This window comes from Cetorhinus maximus, chromosome 3, assembly GCF_964194155.1.
Source record: "Cetorhinus maximus chromosome 3, sCetMax3.hap1.1, whole genome shotgun sequence".
Lineage (NCBI taxonomy): Eukaryota > Metazoa > Chordata > Chondrichthyes > Lamniformes > Cetorhinidae > Cetorhinus > Cetorhinus maximus.
In genome coordinates this window covers 69,109,765-69,124,999 of record NC_135881.1, presented here as the reverse complement: position 1 = coordinate 69,124,999, position 15,235 = coordinate 69,109,765, and the positions used below count along the sequence as shown (strand labels likewise).

General features: G+C 43.1%; 1 protein-coding gene across 1 annotated transcript in view; it reads left to right on the top strand.

Annotated features, from left to right (window-relative positions):
• kcnh8 (potassium voltage-gated channel, subfamily H (eag-related), member 8) overlaps positions 1-15,235 on the top strand; it is a 420,218-nt gene that overhangs the window by 375,009 nt on the left and 29,974 nt on the right. The window contains exons 14-15 of the mRNA XM_078538524.1: positions 4,074-4,180; positions 6,141-6,220. Coding sequence (XP_078394650.1) covers positions 4,074-4,180; positions 6,141-6,220 — 187 coding nt within the window. The remainder of the gene's footprint in view (positions 1-4,073; positions 4,181-6,140; positions 6,221-15,235) is intronic.

The following is a 15,235-nucleotide window of genomic DNA, read 5'->3' as shown; positions in this document are numbered from 1 at the left end:
ATTGAATTCAAACCCAGCATTGCCTGGGTCTCTGGATTATTAGTCCAGCGACAATACCACTACGCCATCGCCTCCCTCTCCTCTGCCTTACCATGTGTTTACTACACCCGGTAAGAACTTATGGTATTGGGGTGATATATTAGGTTGGATGAAGGACTAGCTAACTAACAGGAAACAAGAGAGCTGTGATAAATGGGTCATTTTCAGGATAGCAAACTTGGAGTGGCGTACCAAAGGGATCAGTGCTGGGGCCTCACCATTTTACAATCTATTAATGACTTGGATGAAGGGGATGACTTTATTGTAGCCAGAAATTTGGCAGATGGAGTATCACTTGGGAAAATATGTGGTCTGTTGAGGAGATACTAAATATGAGGTCTACTTTGGCAGGAACGATGGAAAAGCAAAATATTATTTAAATGCAAAGACTACAGAATGCTACAGGACAGAAGGATATGGGTGCCCTTGTACACGTATTACAAAAAGTCAGAATGCAGATACAGCAAGTAATTAGGAAGACAAATGGAACATTGGCTTTTGTTGCAAGGGGGATGGAACATAAAAGTAGGGAAACTTCGCTACAGCTGTACAGGGCATTGGTGAGATCACACCTAGAGTACTGTATACAGTTTTGATCACCTTACTTAAGGAGGGACAACTGGAAGCAGTTCAGAGAAGGTTCACTGGACAGATTCCTGGGATGAGGGGTTGGTCTTATGAGGAATGGCTGAATAGATTGGACCTGTACTCATTGGAGTTTAGAAGAATGAGAGGTGATCTTATTGAAACGTATCAGATTCTGAGGGGGCTTGACAGGGTAGATGCTGAGAGGATGTTTTCTCTTACGGTGGAATCTAGAACCAGGAGTTACAGTTTCAAAATGAGGGTCACTTAAGTCTGGGATGCAGAGGAATTTCTTCTCTCAGAGTGTTGTGAAACTTCGGAATTCTCCAGAGAGCAGTGGCGGCTGGGTTATTGAATATATTCAAGGCAGATTTAGACAGATTTTTAATTTGCAAAGGAGTCAAGGGTTATGTGCAGCAGACAGGAAAGTGGAGTTAAGGCCACAATCAGATCAGCAAAGATCTGATTCAAATCGTCATTTGGTAGTACAGAACTTGAGTATCGCTGAAAAAAGACACAAGTTGAAGCTTTTCGTCTTGCATTCATCAGGACATTCACAAGAGTACCAAATATAAGAGGAACAACAATTTATACTTCATGGGAAGAGAATGCTGATTGGTTGGCAAGTGAATCCACCTGTTAACTGATGACTGACAGTTAATTGCCAAGCTTTGTTTAAATTCAAACCAGGCAGGTTGACTCTGACTGGTCAAGGCATTGTCCTGGGGAATAATCCAGAGAATGGATGTCACCTTTTTTGTTCAGTTGAAACAGGTGCAATGTGTGTACATATTCTCTCTGTTGGCAAAGAACAGGGCTCTGTGTTTTAACATATGTAGCTTTTAGCACTCATAAATGTGCCACACTGATGTGATGCTAGGCTTATAGGCCATACATCCCAAAGACTGACTGATCATATCAAACAGAATGTCCCTTTGGCTGTTCGCAACAGGCGAGGTACTGACCATATCCAACCATCCCATGATTGCAAAACTCAGAACACAGTGTCCACCATTAGATGTGATTCCATGATTGGACAACATTTGTTAAACAATCCTGAGTGTGCTAAGAATTACGCTGAGAACCAATTTAGGATTCATGCAGGTTCACAGTTGGCACACTAACACGTGCTAGAAGCTACATACATTTATACACAGAGCCCTGTTTTTTGCAGACAGAAAGAACATGTACACACACTGCACCTGTTTCAACTGAACAAAATAGGTGACATCCATTCTCTGGTTCATTCCCCAGTGCAATGCTTTGACCAATCAGAGTCAACCTGCCTGATTTGAATTTAAACAAAGCTTGACAGTTAACTGTCAGTGATCATTCTCCATGGCAATGCCTCTATTAATAAGAGTCCACTTGCCAACCAATTGGCACCCTCTTCTCATGAGGTATAAATTGTTGTTCCCTTTACATTTGGTATTCTTGTGCATGTCCTGGTGAGTGCAAAACATTGACATGTGCCTTTTTCAGTGATACTAAAGATTTTATTCAATGGTGGAATAAGCTTGAGGTTGCTTCTGCTGTTTGGCATAAATGTAGTCCTGTTTTATGGGTTTTGGAGTGAGAGATATGGCGAGTCATGGTATTATAGATTGTGGTCGAGTACAATTATGCTGCTTTGGTGGCCCACAGACCCTCATGGATGCCCAGTTTTGAATTGCTAGATCTGTTCAAAATCTATCCCATTTAGCATGGTGGTAGTGCCAAACAACATGATGAAGTGGGGTATCCTCAGTGTGATGGTGGGACTTCATCTCCACAAGGGTGGTTACTCCTACCACTGTTACAGACAAATGCATCTGAAACACGTAGATTGGTGGAGACAAGACCAAGTAGTTATTTTTCCTCCTGTTGGTTGCTTCACCATCTGCCACAGGCCCAGTATGGCAGGGCATATCCTTCAGAACTCAGCCAGCTCAGTCAGTATTAGTGCTACCGAGCTACTCTTGATGATGGACATGGAAGTCCCCCACCCAGAGTAGATTCTGTGCCCTTGTTACACGTAGATCTTCCTCCAAGTGGTGTTCAACATCAAGGAATACTGATTCACAGCTAAGGGAGGGCAACAATCAACAGGAGTTTCATTGCCCATGTTTGACCTGATGCCATGAGACTTCATGGGGTCCAGAGTCAATGTTGTGGACTCTAGGGAAACTCCCCCCTGATTGTATACACTCTCCCACCACATCTAGTGGGTCTATCCTGCCAGTGGAAGAGGACATAGAAAGGGATGGTGATGGAGGAGTCTGGGACATTGGCTGTAAGATATGAATCATGAGTATAATAACCATGTCAGGGTTTTTCTGTCCCTTCCCACTTTCACTTGGTAAAAACCAATACATTTCTAACTTTCTCCAGTTCCAATGAAATGCCATCAACCTGAAATGTTAACTCTTTCTCCACAGATGCTACCTGACCTGCTAGGTATTTCCAGCAGTTTCTGTTTTTCCTTTCAGATTTCAAGCAGTATTTTGCTTTTGTACGTCAGGCTGTTGCATGACTAGTCTTTGCAACAGCTCTCCCAATTTTGGCACAGGTCCCCAGATGGTAGTGAGAGGATTTTGTAGTGTTGACTTCACAGGATGTGCCTTTCTCCTTTCCAGTGTCTAGGTCGATGCTGGGTGGTCCATCCAGTTTTATTCTTATTCAAATTTCTATAGCTATAGTTGATACAACTGAGTGGCTTTCTAGGCCATTTCAGAGGTCAATTAAGAAACAACCACATTGCTGTGGGTCTGGAGTCACATTATGGCCAGACCAGGTTAGGATGGCAGATTTTCTTTCCTGAAGGACATCTAGTGAACCAGATGGGTTTTTGCAACAATCTAGTAGTTTCATGATTTCATCCTTACTAGCTTAATTAGATTAATTAGTTGAATTAAAGTTCCGCCAGCTGCCATGATGGGCTTTGAACTCCTGTTCAGTGAACATGAGCATTAGTCCAGGTCTCTGGAGCATTAGTTGATTAACATTATCAAGACGCTACTGTTTTTTTTCCACGAGGAGAGCACAGTTCAGAAGTACAAGCCACACAACATTCACTTTCACAAGAACAAAATATATTCAACACATCTCCAGCACACACTCTAAAAGTTAATGAAAGTTGGAATGATTGATTCTCGAATATGAATAACATTGTGCACTGTGGCCTAAACATTGTGTTAGCAGCCCCTGAAGCAGGATCTTTCTTCCACCAGAAGCACTGATGACAATTTGAAGCAATTGGTTTTCTTGGCTAATTTAAGCAGATAATGTTGATGCATTTAGTAGTTAAGTGCCTCTTAATCTAAATGAACAGTAACTATGTAAATCACTGCACTTTAGTATTGATGTACAACCACTGTAACTAGATCTTTTAAATACAACGTTTCACACATGAAATGGATCATTCAGATTTGCCATTTTATATTTCATAACTAAGTGTTCCATTCTTGTAGAATTGTTGATGGCATTGAAGATGAGAAAAGTTCAATAGGGGACCAAAGATTTGAGTTCTGCACTGAAAATATGGGACAAGAATCACTCAGACTTCCAACCACAAAAGGTAATGCATGTCATGTTCATACTTAAACCAATAGACATGTATTCCTCCATTCTATCTGAATATTATTTAAAATTTGCCTCTGGCATGTACTTATGCCCCATCACTCCGGAACATTTTTATGCCAATCCAATATTTACAATGGAAATGGACTAAGTTAAATTAATAGCGGAGAAACCCTGCCTAAGGATGTTAAAACTTTAAAATAGAAAAACTCTATGTAAACATTTCACTGTCAAAATTTATTAATTAATTTGTCGTGAATTATTCAAAATCTTTTTTTTTGAGTAAAATGTTGTTGGATTTTCTTTCTCAGTAACTGAAATTTCCGCAATCAAAAAGAAAATGAGAGATGACAACTTATGGACGAATGGTCCAATACTGCAGTGTTGTGCTTTCATCAAATTGAAAGTTGCCCTTTTTTTTAAGTGATTCGAACCATAGTCAGCTGGAAATGTTGTTTCTTTTTTTTAAGCTTTACTTTGCTAATTTTCTCTGTCAGTTTTCTTCCCTTCTCTCTTCTGTGCTTTTTGCTGTGACATGATTCCACAGGCACTGGGCACAATGGTATACCTCGCAAAAGAGGCCATTACTCATCCAGAGCCTCGATAGTGAGTATTCTCAGGTTTTTGAGAACAGAACACCCTGACACTGTTCTCACCTGAGATCCACATCTGCACAATATCATCAATTATTAGTGATGAACTCTTGACGATGGGTAGTTTCAGGGAAGCTCCCCATTAAAGGGGAACAGGTAAGCCCGTGGAGCTGCTGTAGGTAGTATATCACCAGAGACTGTCAAAACTATTCCAATAAGCTAAGCCAGGCTCAAGATTTACAATTTGACAGACTCAGAATGAGTTTGAAAGTCCCACTCTCCTGCCACACATTTGGGAGTGCTGCTGCCGGAGGGATAATCCCAGCCAGTGTGTCTACTGTTGCTGAAAAAAGTATAAATATCAAATCAGTCTTTCAGCTACATAGGGGGCATTTTAACTGGGAGCAGGATTTGGGTGAAGGGGTTGGGTGGGGAGTGGGGGCCGGGGAGGCAAGAAAGCATCAAACACACTGGACATCAGCAGCATGACTGCCGGCTAATTTTAATTAGCAGCCATTATCTGCATGCTTCCAGTTAACTGCCCGCCTGACATGAGTGAAGATCAAATGCTGGTCAGCAGGCTTGGACCGAAGCTCAGGCATCAGCAGACTGTCAGCCAGCTGCCACTAGAGGACAGTTCATCAGTAAGAAGGTTGCTTCAGGGGCATTTTGTAGGAGGAACCAGAGGTAGGAGGCACGGGGACGTGCAGATCAGGAGTAAGGCAAACTTACCATTTGAGAGCTGGAGGTGTACTCTTGATCTGCCTGGCACCCCAGGAAAAGCATAAAAACTTCCAATAAATGGTTTCTTTAAGTCCCTGATCCTTTTCCCTATGGTGGCTTCTGCATTTGAGCCAGAGTTAAAATTGCGATTGGGGTCTGATTAAATCATCAGACTCAATCTGCATATTTAAAGAGACACCCCACCAATTTCAATAGATTGCCTTTGCTGTTTGCTCAGAAGAGTAGGTTAAAATTAGGATTGGCAGAAAACAGGTGATAAATCGTTGGGTAAGTGACACCATGTCTGAACTGCTTACTTGCCCAATTTCCACCAAGTGCCAAGAAGGAAAGAACAGTTCGGGCCAGTACTCTTATTTCTCAGTTTTTACTGGCGTTCAATTTTAAAGTATACAAGACCAGTTCAGACCAGTATTCTTATTTCCCAGCTTTTACTGTTTTTTCCTTCTGGGTGGGTAGGTTAAAATCTCACAACCATTTATTTTAAATCTCCAGATTATTATTTTAAAAATGCTAGCATTTTCAAGTAATTCAAATTGTTGCAGTAAATATAATCATTAGTACATGGTACCAATGAAGTAGAGGACAGTAGAGGATTTATAAATTATTGCTTCATGTTTACAGACTTTGATCAAGTTACTCCAGCCATGCTGGCTGCTAAAGCTGAAGAGACAAAGCAGCAGATCAAAAGGATGAATGATGAGGTACAAATAACTGTCAATTCAAACTGTAATATGAAATACCAAAAAGTAAAATCCTTAGACAGGATTACAATTGAAAATATTTAAATGTTGCAGACCAAGAGATCACTCTTGAATTTACAAAAGATTATTCTGCATGCATGTGTATACATCTTGATGTTGATTCATTTTACTTTGTTCAAAGTGATAGGTGTGGAAACTGTTGTGAAGGTTGTTTGGTGTTTCACTAAGTGGTCTGGTGGCTTGTATGGTTGAATATAAACCGTATATTGATAACCCATAACTATGTACATATCCAAGGTACTGCCATGCATGGATGCTGTCTCCATGCCGGCTCCTTCTGGACTCTACTCCACAGGCAGTCTACTATCATGTAACTCTCTACATCACTATTGTGGGCAATACTGTTCTCCAGTCCCACATTAACCCTTACTCTACCAAACAACTTTACCCTACACCCCACCAAATCCTTATCCAAATACATATACAATATAATCCTTACTTTACTTACTACTCCTTCTCCCCACACACCACTGCGTGCCCCCACCCACCCCACCCCAAGTCTCTGACTACATAAATTCAGACAGTTTGGAGACTTGAAAATTCTTCCAGATCTCGGTCTGTCACATTAGGAGGAATTTTCTGTCCCCAATGGCTTCGGTCATCATGGCGGGCGGGGGTGTGGGGGCGACAATATGGCGAGAAGGCCAAGAATCAATTTTGCGCCATCGTGAGAACAGTTTGTGCTTGTCCTCTCCACTCATCAATGGCAAGTTGTGTTTCTTACCACTGCAAGCCGGGAACATCATTTTGATACATTTACATCTAATTATAAGCCCTGCTCGCCAGAATCATCCCCCCATGCTGGATCATCCGGGCAATCATACTGACATGTTTCACAACAGTACATAAGGGACGTGCACCTGGTGAGCTGCACTTTGCTCAGGACTTCAAGGTTTGTTTCACTACTTTGCTTCAGACAACACTCATGGTCATCAATGCCATGCTTCACAGGCAGCACCACATCACTTTCAGGGGGCTCATGGGCAGGTCTCTCCCTACCAGACCAGCCATAAGGAGCTGCAGGTCTGCGGCTTGCTTGGGGGAGGTGGAGAAGCGACCTCAGGCCAGAGAAGAGGCAGCAGGGTGAGGGCTATACTGCGGAAAGAGGGTATCCTTGTTTGTGGGGGCGCATGATCTGTGCAAGTGGCCTCAAGATGGTGATGGCTGAGGAGGCAGTCTCCAGAGGAGATGAGGCCAGATGGAGACGTGAGGTTATGTGTGAGAGAGTGAGTGGTGTTGTCCCTTGAGCTGGCAGTGAGTGAGATGCCAGTGAATGTGTGATGGCCTTGTGAGTGTGTAAGCTTAGAGTGATAAGATGGTTACCTTACCCTGGTGGCACAAATTAGATCATTCATCCATTTTCTGCTCTGGATGGCTGACCTCTTGTGTGCAGCATTGACATCGATCACCTGTGCCACCGCCTCCCAAGCCGGAGTGCTGAGACTGATGGGCCTCCTGCGAGCAGAGCAGGGTTGGAGGACATCACAGTGGGCCTCCACAGCATCCAGACCGTGTCCCAGGGATGTGTCACTGACTTGGGGGGCTGCTCACTTTTTGGCTTTTGGGGCCATGTCTTCACGGGAGCAGTTTCTGGTCAAAGGGTGTTACCATTTACTAGAAACTGAACTGACCCAACCATATAAACACTATGGCTACCAGAGCAGGTCAGATGCTAGGAATCCTGTGGTGAGTAACTCACCTCCTGATTCCTCAAAAGCTGTCCACCATCTACCAGGCACAAGTCAGGAGTGTGATAGAATACTCCCCACTTGCCTGGATGAGTGCAGCTCCCACAACACTCAGGAAGCTTGACACCATCCAGGACAAAGTAGCCCGCTTGATTGGTACCCCATCCACAAACATTCACTCCCTCCACCGATGCACAGTGACAACAGTGTGTACCATCTACAAGATGCACTGCAGGAACTCACCAAAGCTCTTTAGACAGCACCTTCCAAACCCATGAACACTACCATCTAGAAGGACAAGGGCAGCAGATAAATGGGAACACCACCACCCAGATGTTCCCCTCCAAGTCACTCACCATCTTGACTTGGAAATATATCGCCATTCCTTCACTGTCGCTGGGTCAAAACCCTGGAACTCCCTCCCTAACAACACTGTGGGTGTACCTACACCACATGGACTGCAGCGGTTCAAGAAGGCAGCTTACTACCACCTTCTCAAGGGCAACCAGGGATAGGCAATAAATGTTGGCCTAGCCAGTGAAGCCCACATCCTGTAAATGAATTAAAAAAAAAGAAGTCCTGGGCTGCAAGCATTGAGAAGTGTGCACGCGGCTGCCGTTTAAATATGGCGCCCTACCTGAGGAAGCAGCAAGGTAACGGTGTGGCAGGCAAATTGGAGGCCACCTGCCAGTGCAACGGCGTGTTTCCTGTGGCTGCATAATTAATGAGGCGGCAATGGGGTGACACGGCGCAAAAACCTGCCATTGCAGCCGGTGGGTAAAACGACTTTTCTCCCCCCTGCTACCGTACTTTGTGCAAATCTGGGATGATTCCACCCGTAGTTTCAGTTGCTTTGGGTTATGGCAGTAAAACGGTCGTACTTAGTGTTTCCGGCACTTCGTTATCTCCATTTGTTTCGCTTTTTGCACGGCTTTGATCTGCATTTCTCTTTATCAACAACCCATCTGCTTTGTTACGATACCGTGGGGGGTTTGTCCCATTTCTTTCGAAGGGAATGTTCACTCCATTCATTTCTTGGATTTTTATTTTCGTGGAGCCTGCCATGTTCTTGCTGGACATTGACATTTCAAAAATGGAGCCTTCATTTCCACTTGTTTCACAATTTCAGCCATTTCATTTCTCAACCACTCAATGAGCAGGATTTTCCAATCAACAGGCTGGCATGGTGGTGAGGGAGGGTGGGGGTGGGTGGTGCCCAGGAGCGGCCAATTAATGGCATGAAATGCGTGCTGAGAGCCTCAGCGCTGCCAGAATGGGGGGGTGGGGAGGGGGAGAGCCCGAGCGCTGAAGTCTGTGTAGGCGCAGGGGAGCGCACGCTGACAGCTCCCTGAGGGCACAGAGCTGCCTTAGGGAGTCGAAGAGTTGTGGGTACAGAAATAAAGATTTTAAAAATGAGAGAAACGTGTCCCCACATGTGACTCAGTCACATATACAGGGATACATTAAAATGATGTGTAAATGTTTGTTTCATTACTGCTGGATGAGGTTTCATAAAAAATCCAAAAGCCGCCTGGCCAATCCGCCTGCCTGCCAACTGTAAGATTGGACAGGCAGCAAAAAACAGCTTTCAATTATTTGATTAAGGGCCTTCATAGGCTTCTTAATTATTGGCGGGTGTGCTGCCGACTCTTGCGCGCGCCCGCCAACCAAAATATCGCGTGAGTGCATGATGACGTCGGGGCGCTCACCTGATGTCATCGCGCACTCACACAATATTTTGCAATTTCAAGCACATGCACGCGCCCGCATGATGTAAAATCCTGCCCAGTGGCTCTCAGTACATTTGAGGCACCCTTTGCTTTTTATTCTAGTTCCTTGATCTTCAGCGTCAGACTTACATTTTCTGATCTTATTTCTGTCTTTTTTTTCTCTGTCTGCAGCAGAGCTTTATTCTTGTCCTTCCTTTTGGTTTCACTGTTGGCCAGGTCTGTCTCCGACGAAGTCTTAACTTGTTTCAGTACTGTAATTGTGCTACTCATGGCTTTATTATCCGCTCGCAGCTTGGAAAGTTCTATAGCTTTTCCTTTCAATGCCTCCTCATTTCCATTCAGCTGGTTCTTCAGCTCTTCAGTTTCTTTCTTGTACCTCTTGGCTTCTTCCTGGAATGTGGAATAATGCTGAGTCTTCTCTGCCAACTAGTTCTTCAATTTGTTCAAAGTGATATTAAAATCATTTTGCTTTTCTCTAATTTTCCAGAGAAACACACTTTGACATAAGGGATCCTTGTAACGTGTGAAGGTCATTCAACAGGTTTTCCCTTTCTTTGCAAAGTTCAATTGCTTTGTCTTGAGTTTTCTTGTAATTCAACAGTCTCCTTGAGTTTCTTCTACTGTTTTTCCATTCCGTTGTTCACAACAGTCTTCATTTCTTCATGCTGCTGAAGGGTTATGTAATCTTTTGTATTTGATCTTAAAGGACAGTCAGTTGTTCCTTCAACGGTTTATTTTCTTGTTGGCCGCTTGCCAACTCAAGTTGTGCTTCAGTGCATTGTTTTGTTACTACTGATAGCTCCAAAGCTGCTTTTGCTGAAGTGGAATTCAACATTATTTTTAGCTATTCAGGTTTCTCCCGGGTTGTGTATTGATTCTTCAAAGAGTCTTTCAGGGCAGCAATTTCTTTGAGTACCTGTTCTGCTTGCTGCTGTGCCTGGCTGCACTTCTGGTTGAGTTCCTTCAACCCAGCTTTGATACGATCATTTTCCTGTGGAATAGCTTCTTTTTATTTTTGCAGCTTTTGTTTCTTTTGGGTTACCTCAGATAGCTTTCCTTCATTCAAAGCCATCAGCTCACTCTGCACTGCCACCTGCTGTTGCAGTTTGGGTAATGTGTCAGCAATTTCATAAACTCTATTTTTAAACCTTTCAAATGCTCCTCAGCCTCTTCTTTCTTCTGCACTAACCTCTTCGGCTTGTGCACTTCCTTGCACTGACATGGTCTGAGACCATCTTGTGGTTTGCTTGAGTAATGTCTCCCTCAGCCTGGTGTCTCCTGTCTCCCTCGCACTGGGCTCTTTTTGTCTCCCTTGCGCTGGGGTCTTCTGTCTCCCACAGTGCATTTTTGGGAGTGTTCTAGACCTTCTGCACTGTCCACAACTTAGAGATTAAAATATTTGTCAAAGGTTTTTAATGTCTCACCAAATGTAGTTGAGGATTCATCTACGCCTTGGTTTAGGATTACTTCATCCACAAATACACCAAACAAGTACAAAAATATATTAGTGTGTACATCTTCTAACTTCTTACTTAATCCTGATGTACTCAGCTCACTACCACCTTCTCAAGGGAATTAGGGATGGGCAATAAATGCTGGCCCAGCCAGCGAAGCCCACATCTCTTTAATGAATTTTTAAAAAAATTAAAACTCCTGTAATCTAAAAATTTTCTTTTCCAAGATTCCCAATCTGTGTCTTCAATTTCTTTTTAGGCAATCTCCAACTGTGTCTTCAATTTAAGTGCACTTCTCTCAGGTCAAGCTTCAGTTTCTTGAGTTCTTCATGCCTTGAGATTCTGGGTTTCTTCAGATTCTCTGGAATTTTAGGTGCATCCTTCACTGTCATCATGTTGTAAAGGTTGTTTGGTGTTTCACAGAGAGGTCTGGAGGCTTATATGGTTGAAAATAAACTGCTTATTGGTAACCCATAACTATGTACATTTTCAAGGTACTGCCATACATGGGTGCTGTCTCCATGCTGGCTTCTCCCAGACTCTACTCCTCAGTCTACTATCATGTGACTCTCTACATCGCTATTGTGGGTGATACTGTTCTCCAGTCCCACATTAACCCTTACTCTGCTGAACACCTTTACCCTACATAAAGCAATGGTTAAGTATGCCCAAACTAGGCACTGAGAAGCCCAACCAGGGACTGTTTTTAAATTCCCAATATGGAGGGCATATTTTGTCTCCAAAGGGACATTTCATTAAGCCTGGAAAGCCTAAGCATGGGTTGGCAATAGTCAAGCATTAGGAGCCCTCAAGTGTATGCAGGTCACTGCTGAAGTTTACTCAATATATTCAGCTATTGTTTTCATTGTTGCCTTGTAGAAAAAAAATACAACTCATGTTTTGAAGTAACAGGAAAAGCACACCTTCTTCTCCAAATCAAACAAGGCTCCTGTATTTCTCAGCATATCCCTGTTCTTCTCTCCTCAGTCTATTCCTATCTTCACCAGGCTGCTGCCACCTTCCTCCCTAGAGTCATCAAAATGCTTTCAAGCAACCTACCACTGTCTTCTCATGTGCAATTCAAGTTTTGTGGCCTCCTGGTATTTTTATTTAGATTGCAATCAAACAAAATGCCAAAAAATCAGCAGCAACATTTGAAAGTAGTTGCCAAAATGAAACTGGCATAAACTGCAGCTTTACATATAAAAACATTTAAATCAGAACTTCATAGTTCATTGTATATATTTTCATAATTTATTTTCACTATGCTATTATATAGAGTGCCAAAATGATGATCTGCTCAATGCTCAAAGATAATGACCAAAATTTTAAATTAGCAATATGTTGGGAATGGGGTGGGATGGGTGGGGTGATCCAATAATGCACAGGAAACCCGAAAGTAAGTTCAGGTTATATCCAAATCATTTGAAGAGGATCTGAATTCTTCATCTAGTTCCTCCTGCAGGTCTAATCCTCACTGCTGGAGCCCATTCTGGAGACTCTTCCTGGTGCCTCCAGGATGTCTCCAGACCTGTCCAGAAGCACATCTTCAGCAAATTGATGGCCTCTTCAATCACATCTCCTATTGATATGGCATTCATTGTAGCTGTGTTGGGTTTCATTGTTGAGGTTTCTAATGGGTGTCATGAAGTTTGCAGTGGGTATCCCTTAACATCTACCAACCATTCCTTAAGTGTGCTTCTGGTGTGAAGAGATCAGAGAGCTTGGACAAAGACATCATGGCAGCTGCCTGGGAATCTTGCATACATCAGCATAAAGATCTACTTGTCATGGCACACCTTGCAGTTGATGTACACTGCTGCTTGTTCTGGGGGTGCCCAGATTGCCACCTGTGTGCAGTCAATGGCACTCTGCACCTGTGAGAAGCCAGCCAAAGCTGAAAGGTGGAGTGCCCTCTCATTCTGACTGGCATCATTGGTGGCAAGGCTGACATCATTGCCAGCCCTGGCAAACAACCCATCAGTCACCTGACTTATGCATTTGTGGGTGTTTGACTGGGAGATATCATGTCCCAGAATCATAGCAGTATTGTATAACGATCGGGAGGCAAAATGTTGACAGCAGTGACTTTAACAGCCACTGGTAAAGTGTGACTGCTAAGTCCAAGGGACAAGAGGTATTTTTCTACGAGGTCATGCCACCAGCTGACTTGACATCCTAATCCTCCTGACATACTGGTGTTTGGGAATGTCAAGGAAATGGAGTCTCTGCTTCCAGGCCTTGTGAGCTGCACTCCTCTGCTGGTCCTCTGTCCACTGGTCTCCTCACTGGTGTACAGCTATAGGTCTGTGACCAGCAGACTGTGGGTCCTGGGGTGCTTTTGCTGGTTTTCTTGGTCCTCATCTGAGGTCTAATCTAAAGCAACATAAGCAGCACCCATTCCGACGTGTTAGAGAAAACCCCCAAATGTAGGAAGTAACCTCTCCTTTCCCACTAGCGGGTAAGAAAGCAGCTGGGAGTATTGAGTATTTATCGACATATTTTCATGAGATTAATTCAGACCCTTGAATTGTCCTTTTTACTGGATAGTTTCAGGAAGCCTGTGGACTCAACATTAAAGTCAAATGTGCATTGACATATTGCTCTAATTGAATGATTAACATATGGTAATTACCAATTCACCTCTCCCAAATGGATTGTGCATCACAGCCAAACACGCTTGAGCGAAATGCAGAAGTCAGCAGGTTGAAGTTGCCTTCCCAATGAATGTTGGTCCTTTAGAGAGTGACAGTGGGAAGTTGATAGTAGGTAATAAGGAAATGGTGGAAGAAATGAACAAATATTTTGCTTCTGTGTTCACTGTAGAGGATACAAAAAACATTCCAGTAATAGCTGCAAATCAGGAAAGAGAGAGGTGAACTTGGTGAAATTGAAATCATTAGGGAAATGGTACTGAGCAAATTGATGGAGCTGCGGCTTGGCAAGTCTCTGGGTCCCAATGGACTACATCCAAGGGTCTTAAAAGAGGTGGCTAATGAGGTAGTTGATGCGCTGGTGTTATTTTTCCAAAATTCGTTAGATTCTGGAAAGGTTCCATCAGACTGGAAAGTAGCAATGTAGGAAGGGAGGCAGAAAACTGGAAACTATAGGCTAGTTAGCTTGACGTCTGTCGTGGGGAAGTTGTTAAAATCGATCATTAAGGAAGTTATAACTGGGCACTTAGAAGAGCTCAAGGTAATCGGGAAAAGTCAGCATGGTTTTGTGAAAAGAAAATCATGTTTAACCAATTTATTGGAGATTTTTGAAGGAGTAACATGCGCAGTGAATAAAGAGGAGCCTGTAGACGTACTGTACTTGGATTTCCAGAAGGCATTTGATAAGGCGCCACGTGAAAGATTATTACGGAAAATAAAAGCACATGGTGTAGGGGGTAACATATTAGCATGGATAGAAGATTGGCTGGCTGGCAGAAAGCAGAGAGTGTACATAAATGGGTCTTTTTTGAATTGACAGGATGTGACGAGTGGCGTCCCACAGGGATCTGTACTGGGGCCTCAACTTTTTATGATTTATATCAATGACTTAGATGAGGGAAGCGAAAACGTGGTAGCTAAATTTGCAGATTACACAAAGATAGGTAGGGAAGCATGTTGTGAAAAGGACATGAGGAGGTTGCAGGTGGAGATAGATAGGTTGAGTGAGCGGGCAAAGATCGGGAAAATGGAGTTTAATGTGGGAAAATGTGAAGTTGTTCACTTTGGCAGGAAGAACAAAAAAGCGGAGTATTATTTAAATGGAGAACAGCTACATAATTCTGAGATACAGAGGGATCTAGGTAAATGAGTCACAAAAAGTTAGTATGCAGATACAGCAAGTAATTAAGAAGGCTAATAGAATGCTATCGTTTATTACAAGAGGGATTGCACATAAAAGTAAGAGTGTTATGCTTCAGTTATATAGGGCATTGGTGAGACCGCACCTCGAATACTGTGTGCAGTTTTGGTCTCCTTATTTAAGAAAGAATGTAAAGGCATTGGAGGTGGTTCAAAGGAGGTTTACCGAATTGATACCTGGAATGAGTGGGTTGTCTTATGAGGAAAGGTTGGACAGGCTGGGCTTGTT